General features: G+C 38.7%; 1 protein-coding gene across 2 annotated transcripts in view; it reads right to left on the bottom strand.

Annotated features, from left to right (window-relative positions):
* The window catches only part of AP3B1 (adaptor related protein complex 3 subunit beta 1), a 179346-nt gene that overhangs the window by 101593 nt on the left and 63030 nt on the right, over nucleotides 1-14723 (bottom strand). For both annotated transcript variants that reach the window (XM_064176486.1, XM_064176485.1), the window contains exons 8-13: nucleotides 7698-7859; nucleotides 5034-5131; nucleotides 3499-3553; nucleotides 3349-3420; nucleotides 1098-1160; nucleotides 81-213 (exon numbers count right to left, since the gene is read on the bottom strand). In XM_064176486.1, coding sequence (XP_064032556.1) covers nucleotides 81-213; nucleotides 1098-1160; nucleotides 3349-3420; nucleotides 3499-3553; nucleotides 5034-5131; nucleotides 7698-7859 — 583 coding nt within the window. The remainder of the gene's footprint in view (nucleotides 1-80; nucleotides 214-1097; nucleotides 1161-3348; nucleotides 3421-3498; nucleotides 3554-5033; nucleotides 5132-7697; nucleotides 7860-14723) is intronic.

The raw sequence follows: 14723 nt of genomic DNA, 5'->3' as shown, positions 1-14723 counted from the left end.
TACACTTTAATAATAGTCCTCATTAAGAAAATGTTTCATGTCATCAGCTACTCAGAAAACAAACAGAACATGTAGCTTACCATCCCTGTTGGACAGCAAACATACAAGGCCATTAAGGCATGTGTCAGTCACTTCAGCGATGTTAGTTGCGCATCTGCCGATAGCCTGAATTGTAGCTGCAGCAAACTGCTTATCCTGGCTTTTCACATAAGTCTAGGGAAACAGGATTTTCATCAGTCAATACAAAAGTTTTGTCAACCAAAGACTTAGCATATTAACCCCACAGGACAGACACACGGTGTAACAAATTCAATCCAGAAAGTTACATTGCACATTAGAAGTTACACTTCTCCACTTTTTCCATTGTCAGTTTCAGAAGATGTTTTATTTCCATCTTTGGTCACTCATGGCCATGCAAACCTCTTATTTCAAGAAGCCTGGTGCAGGGGGCTATTACCCAAAACCTGCAATTAGTCTGTGTGTAAGGCTGGAGTTGTTGATGAGCTGTCTCTTCAGAGAAGTTTCAGTTCATTTAACCAAGAGCATCTGTGAAACTATGAATAACCTACCTGCCTGAGAACTAGTACTTTTCAGAGAAATCCAGTCAGAGAACTAAAGCCATGAAAACAGATGTGCAAGCAAAGAAGAAAGAAAAAAATGATAGACACCATTTCACAACATAGACATAACATCTCAATGATACACATACAGATACTGGAGAGAATGTTTCACCAAATGACTTCCAGAAATGAAGCTTGGCAATAAATGCTAAGAGCCAAATAATGCTACAATCAAGAGCTTATCATTTAGTGACTTAAAATTTCTACTGGTTTGACAGACAGTTTTAAAGAATTTGGAATGGTTTGGTTTTCCTCATCAGGTTTGGGGTTTTTGCTATCTGGAAAGAGAATGAGAAAGAAAACACTGACACCCCTTTCCACATATAAACCCCTTCATTAGCTATTATGGTATGAGACGGTTTCATTTCCATTCTAAGGACATTTAATTCTGGAAGAGACTTGAAAACCTTAATTCTAATCCAATAATAGCAATTGGCCAAGTGGGAGCATTTCATACAAAATACATTTTGCACAAACCTGAAACTCTCGAAGCAGAGTTGAAATGTTGGCTTCATTTGCTAAATTTGTCAAGATTTCAAGCTACAAGAAATAAAAACACATAGGTATTTTATAAAAACTAAAACCAAACTATTATAAACCATACCAGATATACATTATACTTTAAAAATATATATAAATAAGGATAATACTACTAAAAATACCATTTACAATTCAGTAGTCTACTGGATTTCTGTATAAACTGGTAGCAGCTTTGCAGTCAGAAGGAATATTCCTTCCAGTATACACAAGTTTTTCACAGTAGGACCCTGAGATTCAGTGATGCATTTCCTCTGAGCTCTAGCTTTGATGTTGCACTGCACATCAAATGGACTTGAAAGACCTCTAGCAGTATCTTTTTTCCAATGTTATGCAACAGGCCTTAGCATATAAGAACGATAAGACATTGTAAGAAGAAATACCAGAAATCACAGCTGGAGCAAAATAAACTGCCCATTATATTCAGATGAACTGTCAAAAAATACCTTTAAACTCAGGACAGAAACACCTGCATTTATGAGACTCCTCAGACCTTAATGATTATCAACAGCATCAGACCCTGAAAGGACGCTTCTTTGTTCCTGGTGAGTAAGAGGATAGTATACAACATTTGGCACAAATTGTTAAGGTGCTTCGCTTCCAGGCTGTTAATTTTAACTTTGAAGAAGAAAGAATTCCAATACAATCTGAGTGAGATAAGCTGAAGAGAAAGACAGCTCTATCTCTGTAAAGAGGAATAATGCCTCAGAACTCTGTTGGCATTTTTTGAGTTGGAGGCACATAGACAAGGACACTTAATTTACACAGTACACCAGTACTTCAGAAGCAGTTTGATAAGACCTTTCACCAAAGGCTCTTAAAAGATACATATCTAGCATAGCAAACAAAGCAAGTAGATAAATCAATGGGAGGAATAGGCAGGAAAAAAATATTATTTTATGGTGTAAAAAAGTATCAATGGAATCATACAAGTATCTTTGTTAGTGATTTGCTTTTCAGTATATTCATATAAGAACTATTAAAGTAATGAGAAGACTAGCTGATACTATAGTTTACAGAGATATTAAGACAAAGGCTGATCAAGATAAGCTGCATGAAAACTTCAAATATTAGGTGACTGACAAAATGGTAAAAAAAGGACAGATTAAGTATGAAGTAATGTTCATAACTCAGGAAACCTCTTAACTTTACAGAAAATTACATGCTGTGAGCTGATCACTACTAATTCGAACTGAGAAGCTGTGGTTGAAACAGAAAATTCCATGAAAACACAAGCTTAACACCAAGCAGTGATGGAAAACCAAACTCGATGTTGAGAAAACAAAGAACAAAATATAAATCTAGACAGATGAATTCCAGGATGAGACTGACACATGTCTCATCCTCCTAGCTTAAAGCAGATAGGATGGAACTATAAGGGTAGCAGGCACCAACAAAGCACAAGATTTTTTTCTGTATAGATAAGTGTAGGTTGTCCTTTATTTTTCAGTCACCAAGAAAGAACTGACTTCTTCTCTTGACCAGTGTGTTATCACTTAAAATGGGAATATAAATATATCAACTTCCAATTATTTGAGGAATTCTTTTCTGGACAACACTAAAGTCTTGCTAGTATTCCTAACAGTTTTTATAGTCATTAAGTATGGGGAAGATCTTTTGCCTAGAACCATATGAAATTTATGTAGATTTAATGATGCACTAAAAAAAGAATATGGTATCTTGGACTGGACATGTAATGAGGGTGCAACATGAATTACAATGAAATAAGGAAAAATAATGTTTCTTTAAGAAAACTGTACCTTCTACTATGACAATCCAAGGCAAAACAAGAGAAAAGGCACATAATAGTAGACAAATTTTCAGCCATTGTTTTGTCAAGGATTTCACATCTGTTAAATACTTAGAATAGCGGAAACAAGGAGACAGCCTAAAATATGCATTGGGATGTGGCCTTGAGGAAAGTCTAAAGTACTTCCCACATCAAATGGTGATTTCAAAGGGAAATTAGGACTGTAATACTGACCCATTTTGTACTGTGAAAGATTTAAAGATACCAAAAGATAGCCTGACAAACCTGAAGGATTCCTGCGGGCTTAGCTATAAGCCATAGCCCTACAGTTCTTAGTGAAAAAAACAAGAACAGCACAGAACAAAGTGCAAGAAAATTCTACCTTCCTGCTGCAAAGACTTATGTTCAGGAGTATACAGACGAATTTGTTTTTAAACTCACCTTCAGTGTTTTGATCATTGTTGGGTCAGTTGATCTAACATAGAAACTCTTCAGATAAGGTTCAAACATGCCCTGAAAAGTAAAACATATTTAAGTAGCTTCCCTGTGTTTCATTTAAATATTATTTAGAAATTTCTAAACAAAGTATACCTTTCTCTGAATTGACATGGTGGCAATATTTTGCAGAACAATATACTGCACCTCCCTAGAATTTAAAAAGAAAACCAGGAGTTACTGTGCAAAATTCAAAACACAGAACCATGTAACACGCCAAAGATAATCCAGTTCTACTTGAATCCCAAGTTGTACATTTGACTTTGCACAAATGTAGATGGAAGAAACTTACTGCCGACTGTTACAAGGAGTAACTTGTAACAGCTGGCACTAAGTTTCTCATCATCTGCTTCACAGGACGATGCATGATGAAAAGAGACTATCATTTTTAAAAGCTTCAATATATATAAGATGACCCAAACACTGACACCAGTGCAATGGTGCAATAACTCTTGTAGGTTTTGAGTCTTTATTCAGAAGAAAAATAAATTTTTAAAAAGGTGACACAATTCTGGCATCACCAGAATCTGTTCATGAAAACTTTACATTTTGTCCACCATCTTGAAATGTAAATATTTCATGACGACACAACTGAGAACAAAACACACAGGCTTCCATCTGCTGTGTGGAAATGACTATGCTAGTTACAAGACCATCTAGCTCTCGCACAAGTAAGAACTGTTACAACCTTTCCAGACTTCAAAACATTTTGTAATAAATTCTCAAAAAGGGTCAGGGTTTCATGTGACTTACAACTATACCCTGACAGGCAGACAGATCTATCAAAAAGCAGTCCTTACACGATAGACTTGGTCAAGATGTAGACCACACAATTACGTAGTATTCCAAACACAAACACATTAAACCTGTTTGGAGGATATTTGTCACCTTTATCAGTTTAAACATCTCAACAAGAGAAGGCAAAAAAAATTTGGTTACTTGTCTAAAGCTTTTAAACTACAGTGTTTCTGCCACAAATTGCTTAAAAACTAATAATTTACCTGCCATTTTTCTGAACCGTGAGTCCTCAAATTCTCTCATGATGTAAATCACATCCTAATAGAGAATTAGATCCACTATCTCCTCTTGTTCAAAACTATCTAATAACCCTGTGGTAATTACAGCTCTTGCTTACACAAAAAGTAATAGCAGATAAGTACTTAATATATTTTAAACCGATTTTTATGCAATCCTTACATAGGAAAATGGAAATAGACAGCTGCATATGATGATCTAAGACTGAAAATTGCCCATGAAAGGCCTTTTTCAGACACTCTCATTCTAAGTAGATTATAGTGTATTTGACACTAAATTAAAGGCCATAGGCACATGACTTCAAGTGTAAACAGCAAAAGCTTATTTCAAACTGGCTTTAAGAGCACGAGTATTGCATGCAGACTAGTAATGGAGAAGAAACAAGCGACCCAAAATACAGAAATTGGAAGACTATTGCCCTTTTAGATGCTAGCAGAGGTATAGGAAAGATGTGACTTGTGATGAAATTTGAGTAAAAATGAGAAATAAACGTTTAACAGGCAAAACCAATCCTTTTGACTTGTAAGATCTTAGTTCTCTACATTACCTGTACATACAGCAAACTGCTTCAGTCATTTTACTTAGACTTGACCTACCTATTACTACGGAGTAAACGCACCAATGACTTAGATACAATACCAGCTTCAGATTTTGGTGCCAAATGCCAGTAAAGCTGTGCAACTGCCATTACCACCTAAAAGAAGAACATTCAGAACAGCATGTTACCTTCAGATTATCATACATACCTATCACATTTGACTCAGACCTGCAGAACTAACCATCCACTCCATCAGAAAGAAGCAGACATATCTCCATTCTTCCAAATCAACAAAGCAAAGAAGGCTAAAAACATCTGAAGAATGATAATGTAGTTTTAAAAAATCAAAGCTAATCAAATAACTGTCATTCCTCCCAGTATTTACTGTATACCATAATATAAAGAAAATCTGTAGGCAATCCAAATTGTAAACGTGATAACATACTTAAGTCACTATTGCTAACAGCTGTACAAATTACTACGAAAATACTGATTAAAATCTGTGCAAATGTTCTGCCTTTTTTTTTTAAGAATATGGATTCAATATTACCTATTACTTAATTTCTGCTTTAAATCTTTCTGCTTAAAATTCTATTATTGCACTATGCAATTCATAAAATTACAGCTGCCTTTACACACAACTTCTGAAGTCTCAAATCCAACATAAAGTGAAACTACAGATTTGTATATCAATGTTGTGGCTGGAGAACAGCAGAAGACTGAAATACAAGCAACTTAACTTACAAGAAGAAGTGAGCTTTTTCTCAGAAGTAAATGCAAACTAGAATATTTTATACTAATGAATAAGTCATGTCAAAACCTTCCTCACAGTCAACTTTCTGTTCAAAATAAAACTAATAGAAAGAAGACTCCAAGTAAAGCCATTGTTATGACACTGGGCATATTAAATCTTATTACCAGTGATACAAAAAATTACTAAAAAGTAATTTAAAACATCTGAAAAGAAGACATTTAGCAATATACTTGAGGGGTCTTTTATTACTGACAAAAATCTGCAGTCAAAGTGGAAGTAATTAATTTAATTGCTCTTAAATTCTGTGAATGGTACAGAAATTGGTGTAATTTGAATTTCACTTGACAAACTGCACTAAAACATCTCAATTAACTTCAACGTCAGAAAGTTAAAGATCATAAAAGTGAGATTCAGTATCTTATTTAACAGACGTAAGGAAAATTATTTATGGAATGTGGATGATAAGCAACTGAAGTTCTCAGTGCAACTGTAGTAGGAAATATATTTGACATTATTTGCCCTTTGTGTGAGTTAAGAAAATACCATACAGACACTGACTGGATATTTTAGCAAAAGACTGTGCTCTGACAGAATTATTACTGTAAAAATGTGTTCAATTAATTTCCAAAAGTCTCCTGGCAGCTTCAGAGATATTAGCCAGAAAGTAGAAATATCACAGAATTGCAAATATGTTCCAGAAACAGAAACTGTATCTGTTTAGCTTATCAAGAAGAGGGTGGGATGCAGTAATTGTTTCTGCAATTATATAAATATTCATTATCACTAGAAGCCTTTTCCTGGAGACAGTTATTGTTGATTAACGGGACAAAATGGGGTTAGAAATATAGTTCTATGACCTGGGTACTGCCACAGTCATCCACCATTGCCATGGTGTTTTCTGGTTTCACCTCTCTAAAATTCTCATGGAAATGTTGTGGAGTGTACTATATTCTCATGATGTCTCATATATCCTGGAATTCTACCAAGGCAAAAAGGCTGAAAACCTGGCTTGGACTGTGTGCTAGTTTGAAGCAGGCTAGAATGTTTTGTTGAGAAGAACTAGCTTATAGGCTGTAAAAGGAAAACAGTGATGATGTCTACTTCACTCACAGCCTTGCAGAGAAGTATAGGAACAAGAAACAAAAACATTAGATAACCACTCTCACTGGGGCTGCTGGCTGAACTGCATCTCTCTAACCTCACCCTCCATTTTGGGCTAGCCCACTTTGCTTCTTAACCTCTTGGCTGAACGTCTATTGTTCCTTGGGACTGGGGTAAGGTTGAGAGGGGCAGGGGGAAGGTGAAGGGGTGGTTGAGAGCCCCTCCTGGGGACTCAGGTTTCTGGGAGGGGAGTTGTGTTTCTGTATTCTTTTACCTTGTATATTTCTGTATATAACTATATATACTGTAACTATCTGCTTGTATATTGTGCTAGCTGTAAATATAAGCTTCACTCATATTTCCAGAGCTGGATGATTCTAGTCTGGGCGATTTTTAAAGTGGGGGGGGGAGGGGCAGGGAACACCCAAACTATCACAGACTGACCAAAAATTTAGGCATATTATTGTCTGCTTCTAAAACACAAGACTTAAAGGAATGCACAACTTACTGAATCAGTAACTACAACTTCCAACAAATAGTTTGCATCATCCTAGTTGCTGAAAACTTAAGCATTAAGAGTTAGCTATGTTATACTTACCACAGACTATAAAAGTTAGATTAAAATGTTCTCACATTTTTTCTCGTATTTTGTTTGTCCTTAACATTTTGAACACATCTCACACCCAGTTCAGGTGTTTTCTTCAGAAGCTAAGATAATATCTAAAAAGAACAAATCACTGTACTTCTCCTATAAATTACTAGAGAGTATTAAAGAGGTGTAGATTCTGTTCTTCAACCTTCTAAATTTTCTAGAAGCATAGATAAGGTATTAGTTTAATATTTCCAAGAAACAGGAAGTCATCGTACAGCAGCATTTCGGCTTTGAAGCAAGGGCTTTGTATTTCTTAACAGCAGCCTGTGGTCTGGATCCATAGTATAGGTGCTTTTCACTTTCTGATCCTTTTCTTTCTGGTCTTCATCAGATTCATAGAAATTATTTTTGCCATATTCTTCCACCGTCTCATCATCCTATCAAAAGATAAATTAACAAATAGATATACAGAATACTTCAATCAACCACTTTTAATTCATTAAGGAAGCAACATGCAACGTCACAATTTTTATGCTCAAAGCAGTAAATGCACCAACACAAAAACCAGCTTAACAATATATGCAAAATTCAGTTAGAAATAAGACAAAACCACTAAATGAAAGAAATATCTTCATTAACATTCTAATATTCTACAAACTAGATTAGGTAACAATATTGGTTCTTTGGGGGCTTAAAGTCTATGACCTGAAAATGGACCTGAAAATCACAGTATCACACTATCACCAAGGTTGGAAGAGACCTCACAGATCATCAAGTCCAACCCTTAACCACAGAGCTCAAGGCTAGACCATGGCACCAAGTGACACGTCCAATCCTGCCTTGAACAGCTCCAGGGATGGCGACTCCACCACCTCCCCAGGCAGCCCATTCCAGTGTCCAATGACTCTCTCAGTGAAGAACTTTCTCCTCACCTCCAGCCTAAATTTTCCCTGGCGTAGCTTGAGGCTGTGTCCTCTTGTTCTGGTGCTGGCCACCTGAGAGAAGAAAGCAACCTCCTCCTGGCTACAACCTCCACTCAGGTAGTTGTAGACAGCAACAAGGTCTCCCCTGAGCCTCCTCTTCTCCAGGCTAAACAATCCCAGCTCCCTCAGCCTCTCCTCGTAGGGCTTGTGCTCAAGGCCTCTCACCAGCCTCGCTGCCCTTCTCTGGACAAATGATCCATGTGTTTACAGTTGCCCCTTTTTTGAAACTTAATGCAAATCACGTGCATTATTCCTTCTCTAGCATTACAAAATCTGTCTGCAAAAATAGCAAATTTCCAAAGAAGGGAGAGGTTTTATGCTTAAAGTAGTTGGACAATGTTATGCATCCTGAGACTGACATTCTCTGATAAAGTGCAAACCCTTGAGCTGTTTAAGCCAAGTTCGGAACTACATTTTCGCAGCAGTCACCCGTCCAAACTCAGGGTGCTAAACCAAGAGTATCAGCAACCCAGCTCCTTCTCTTGTCTACAGGACACGCAAATTGTAAGCAAATCCTGATCCCAGCACATCTCAACTCTGGGCTGAAGAGGCTTCTTCTAACAGGAGGGTAATTAATTGATTCAGTCTTCAAAATCCCTGCTCTGACTGCTAACAGGCATGTGCATCAGTACTACTGAACTCAACAGGAACGAAGAGATGGAAATGATACCTAACTCATTAATTACTGCTGCAATGACACAATTTGAGCTCTCACATTTCTGCAATTTTTATAAGAATCATTGGTTAGAAACACACTTGGAGCAGAGTTCCAAATAATCATAAAACAACTTATGTCTATTCTACAAACATCTCTAATTCAAATCTCTACAGAGTCTTTATAATAGTCATGTATTTTATTCCAATATTAGAATATTTTTCTTCTTCCAAATCTCTTGAGATCTGGTTTGAAATTATCTTCCAGACAAAGGATGATGATGCACAGGAAAGTAATGAATTGAAATTTATTAAAATCAAGTTGTTGAAGTCTAAATCAGTCAGAATTTGTAGTCACAGGGACCTTACTTACTAAGCCAAAGAGAATATGTAACATTGCAAGATTTGCACATCATCCTAGAAAGAAAAGCAAAGCATCATGTAAAGACTCAGGAGACTGAAAGAATAAAAACCTGCAGGCTTGTGTCCAAGAATTGTTATCTCATCTTCTATTAAACATCCCAGACATGCAGCAGTTACCAGGAAGTACAAAAACATTCAGCAACTCACATCCCCATAAGCCATAACCTGAACTGTTAACTATACTTACCACCAAAAGACAACTGTACATTTAGAAAGATATAATCATTTAGGCTGGGAAAGACCTTCAAGATCATTGAGTCCAACCACTTACCTAACACTGCCAAGTCCACCACTAAACCACATCACTAACCACCACATCTGCAAGTCTTTTCAGTAACTTCAGGGATAGTGATTCAATTGCTTTCCCTGACAGCCTATTCCAGGGCTTAACAAACATTCTGGTGAAGAAACTATTTCTAATATCCAACCTAAACCTTGCCTAGCTCAACTTGAGACTGTCTCCTCATCCTATCACTTAACACTTGCCCCACTACAATCTCCTTGCAGGTAGCTATAGAAAGGAATAAGGCGTTCCTTCAGTCTCCCCTTCTGCGGACTAAACAACCCCAGTTCCCTCATCAGCTCTTCATTAAGACCTTTTCTCTATATCCATCCCTAGCTTTGTTGCCCTTCTCTGGACATGCGCCAGTAACTCAATTTTAGTCTTGTAGTGAGGGGCCCAAAACTGAACAGAGTATTCAAGGCTGCAACCTTACATGCTCAGTACAGGGGAAAATTGCTTCCAATTTCCTGCTGAGCACACTTTCTAACATAAGGCAGGATGCTCCTGGCCTTCTTGTCCACTTGGGCACACCACTGCCTCATAGTCAGTCAGCTGTTGACCAATACTCAAGAGCCTTTTCCTCCATGCAGCTTTCTAGCTACTCTGCCCTAAGCCTGTATTGTTGCATCAGGTTGTTGCACCTGGCACTTAGCCTTCTTGAATTTTGTAACGCTGGCCTCAACCCATCAATGTAGCCTATCCAGGTCCCTCTGTAGAGTCATCCTACCCTTGAGCAGATAAATACTTCCACCCAACTTGGCATTATCTGCAAACTTATTGAAGGTGCACTCAATTCTTTCATCTGTATAATTGATAAAGATATTAAAAAGAACTGGCCCCAGTACTGGACCCTGGGGAACACCACTTTTGACCAGCTACCAACTGGATTTAACTCTGTTCACAACCACTCTCCAGACTCAGACAAACAGGCTTTTACCCAGTGAATAATATAATATAATATAATATAATATAATATAATATAATATAATATAATATAATATAATATAATCCAGAAGCACATGAGAGACAGTCTGAAAGGCTTTACTGAAGTCCTGGTAAATAACATCCACAACCTTTTCCTCATCCACTAAGCACATCATCTTGTCATAACAGGGGATCAGGCTAGTGAAACAGGACCTCCTCATCATAAACCCATGCAGACCAGGCCTGATCACCTGCTCATCTTGCATGTGTCATATAATGGCAATCAAGATGACCTGTTCCATAACATTAAGGTCAGACTGACAGACCTGTAATTACCCAGATGCTCCCTCTGGCCCTTCTTCTAGATGAGACCATGCTTCAGTGAACTAGGACCTTCTTGGTTAGCCAGAAGCATTGGTAAATGACAGAAACTGGCTTGGGGTACTTCCACCAGCTCACTCAGTACCCTTCGATGGATCTTATCCAGCACCATAGACTTGTGTGAGTTTCAGTAGTTCAGGTGTCGTTTGGCTCTGTGGTCTTTGTGTCTTGACAACAATTAGTCTTACCCATTAAAGACTGAGGAAAAGAAAGGGATCAAGTACCTCAGTCTTTTCCTTATCTTTGGTTACTATGTTTTTTCTTCTACATTCAGTTAAGGATGGAAATGCTCCTTAGTCCTCCTTCTGTAGGAGGACTGTTTGCAGTAACATTTTTAATTGTCTTTTACTGCAGTAGCCAAATTAAGTCCTAATTGGGTTTTGGCCCTTCTAATTTTCTCCCTGCATAACCTCAGAACACCCTTGTAGACGTCTGGAGGTACCTGCACACTTCCAAAGGTGATAAAATCTTTTTTCTTTTTTTTTTTTTTTCCACTTGAGTTCCAGTCAAAGTCTCTGTTCAGCCACGTCAGACCTCTTCCCTGCTGGCTTGTCATTCAGCACATGGGGTTGGCTTGCTCTGTTTTTGGCATGTATCAAGTCACTTTTATAGTTTCTGCTCTATTTCTTATTTCTTGTTAGCATGGAGTATTGTGTTTAGCAGTTTAAGCACTGAAAGTGAGTCCTTCAGGCTGACCGGGGCACTATATAGGTAAGAATTCAGATCATCAAGGTGAAACCTTATCTTAGGCATCTAGACAAACTGTTGCTCTGTCCTGTGACAAACAGAACAGTAGTGTAAGTACTGAAGCTTCTACAAAAGGAAGAGCCTTGGACCAGCTATTAATTCTCTTCTGATGTGGCACAAAGCTCCAAGATGGTACTGTAACAAAAGAGGAAAGCCTTGTACGGAGATCTAAGCAGCAGTGCTCACTCTCATCAACAGCGCTAATGGTGTGCAAGATAAGAATAACAACCAGAACAGCACACCCCTTATACTAGCACTACATCTTGAACTCCAACCAGGAAAAAAAGTATGAAAGAAAGGCAAAGGTGCCTTTCAAGGAGCTCAATAACAGAGGAGCAGGCAGGGCATCTTGTGCCATTTAAAGTAGCACTGGAGTAGGGAAGCTCTGCAGAAAGACTTGGGTAGATTGGATCAATGGGCCAATGTTAGTAGGATGAGCTTCAACAAGGCCAAATACCAGGTCCTGCACCTGGGTCACAACAACCCCAAGCAACACTACAGGCTTAGAGCAGTGTGGCTGGAAAGCTACCTAGCAGAAAGGGATCTGGGTGTTCTAATCAACAAGCAACAGAACACGAGCCAGCAGTGTGTCCAGGTGGCAAAGAAAGCCAATGGCATCCTGGCTTGTATTAGAAATGCTGTGCCCAGCAAGAGTAGGAAGGTGATTATCCTCTTGGACTTGGCTCTGGGGAGGCCACATCTTAAGTAGTGTGTTCAGTTTTTGGGCACCTCAATCAAAAAGAGATGTGGAGGTGCTGGAGTGAGTGCAAAGGAGGGCAATGAAGCTCATGAAGAGTCTGGAGAATAAATTTCTTGAGGAGCAACTGAGGGAGCTGGGGCTGTTTAGTTTGAGGAAGAGGAGGATGAGGGGAGACCTACAGCTACATGAAGGCACATTGTGGAGAGGCTATTGCTGGTCTCTTCTCACAGGTAATTAGTAATAGAACAAGAGGCAATGGCCTGAAGCTGTGAGACTGGCCTCACGCTGAGGTTTAGACTGGAGATTAGGAAACACTTTTTCACAGAAAGAGCGGTCAGGCACCGGAATGGGACTGCCCAGGGAGGTGGTAGAATCACCAACCCTCAATGTGTTTAAAAGTCATTTGGGTGTGGTGCCTGGGGATATGGTTTAGGGGTGAATCTTGTAGAGTAGGGTTATCAGTCGGACTTGCTGATCCTGAAGGTCTTTTCCAACCTGAACGTTTCCTCGATTCTGTGAACACTAGACCCTCAGATAAAGGATTCATATCCCAATTTCTTTAAAGATTAGAAGCTTCAGATACTTTGTCTTCTGTAGGGCAAAAATGAATGAAGGAGATTACTGAACTCTTATCCTATTTAAAACCGGATATTGAATCTTCTATTGCTACATTGAAAGTAAACAAGTTTCTAGCATCTAACAAATTCTCACTGATGCTCTTGTGTGCAAAGTCATTGGAAAGGAACTGCCTGGGGATTACAAACAGGTGAGAAATAAACAGGATCAGAGTATTGGGATGCATGTTACAGTAATGGTTACTACTGTAGCAACTCCTGAATGGACAGAAAGCAAGAGTGACTTTGTGGTCACTAGAACAGAACAGTGTGATCTGTGTGGTTTCAGACAAAGCATACATAGCTTTTGAGAACAAAGGTACTTAAAAATGAATAGAAAATTTAGAAGCTTGAATTATCCCTTCTACTGTAGACAGAATACAAAAAAGATTCAAGTAATGAAGTAGTGGTCTGGGATACAACCTATATTTTACTAAGGAAGAATTTGGGAGGAGGCTTCCTGACAAAATGTGCAGTTACAGGATGAGAATATACACATTACTTCTAAATTAAGTCAAAATAGACTGAACACTTTCAGTCCGAAAGTCACCAAATACAGAATGCAATGATTAGGCAGTGCGATACATAAACAATAATATATATTTATATATTATAAATACTTATAAATAACAATAGTATATAAATAAAAATATATACACTATGTTATTTTAAAAAAGTATTAATACAAAATTAACAGAACACCAAACATTGTATTCTATCACTGAACTGGGGACCAAACCACCGGGCTCCTGTACTCATCTCAACATACATACACATTAAGTGAACCACAGTGGAATGAAGAACTAATGAACATCACAAGATTATCACGACACTATTCTGATGTGTTTTAACATTATAATTTTTAGCTCATATATAAAGAGGTCAGAGAGAAAAGCTAATGTTTTGGTTGGATTTGTAGAACTATGTGGATCTGAAGCCACTGAAACAGACTGTGGTGGAGGGGCAGCAGCCCCAAAACTGAGGTTTCACCATGCCTCTACATGCCCGGACATGTTCTTCTGCCAGGACCCATGAGGCAGCAAACAAATTGTGTAACACACACGCCCAGCCCATGTACCCCTGAGGTCCGGGCAGGTAATCCCCTATTGGGAGGGTCTAGGAATGTCTCTACTGCCTATTGGGGCAAGGTTTGGCTTACGGACAACCTGATTGGTCATTTTAGATGTCCAACGAGCCACGAATCTCTGCCCGCTTGCATTGGCCTAGACACAGGATCAGGCCTTACTCACTTGCAAGCATTACAGACGCTCAGACCCCATGCAGTGATCTCAAGGCGCAGTCAAGCTACCTGCGAATCCTTTGAGAAGCAGCGCACATTCATGCCTGCACTTCATATATATGGGGAGCTGAGAGCCCCCTGTAAGCCTAGAGCTATCTTGATTTATCTACGGAGTTTGTCTCCCTGCAGCACAGCATAGACCCTGCTGTGGTGGAGGGTTGCAAGGCCCTCTTGCAAAGCCCTCATTTGGACAGAATTGTGGCCCAAGGTCCATCAATTGCGGGGTCAAAAGTCCACAGCACCAACCCAGGGAACTGACTAAGCCGACGTTCCTAGCTGTGGGAAGATTTCT

The sequence above is a fragment of the Pogoniulus pusillus genome, chromosome Z (genome assembly GCF_015220805.1).
Source record: "Pogoniulus pusillus isolate bPogPus1 chromosome Z, bPogPus1.pri, whole genome shotgun sequence".
Taxonomy (NCBI): domain Eukaryota; kingdom Metazoa; phylum Chordata; class Aves; order Piciformes; family Lybiidae; genus Pogoniulus; species Pogoniulus pusillus.
Note: the sequence above shows the minus strand (reverse complement) of the source record. Positions and strands in the feature narration are given on the sequence as shown.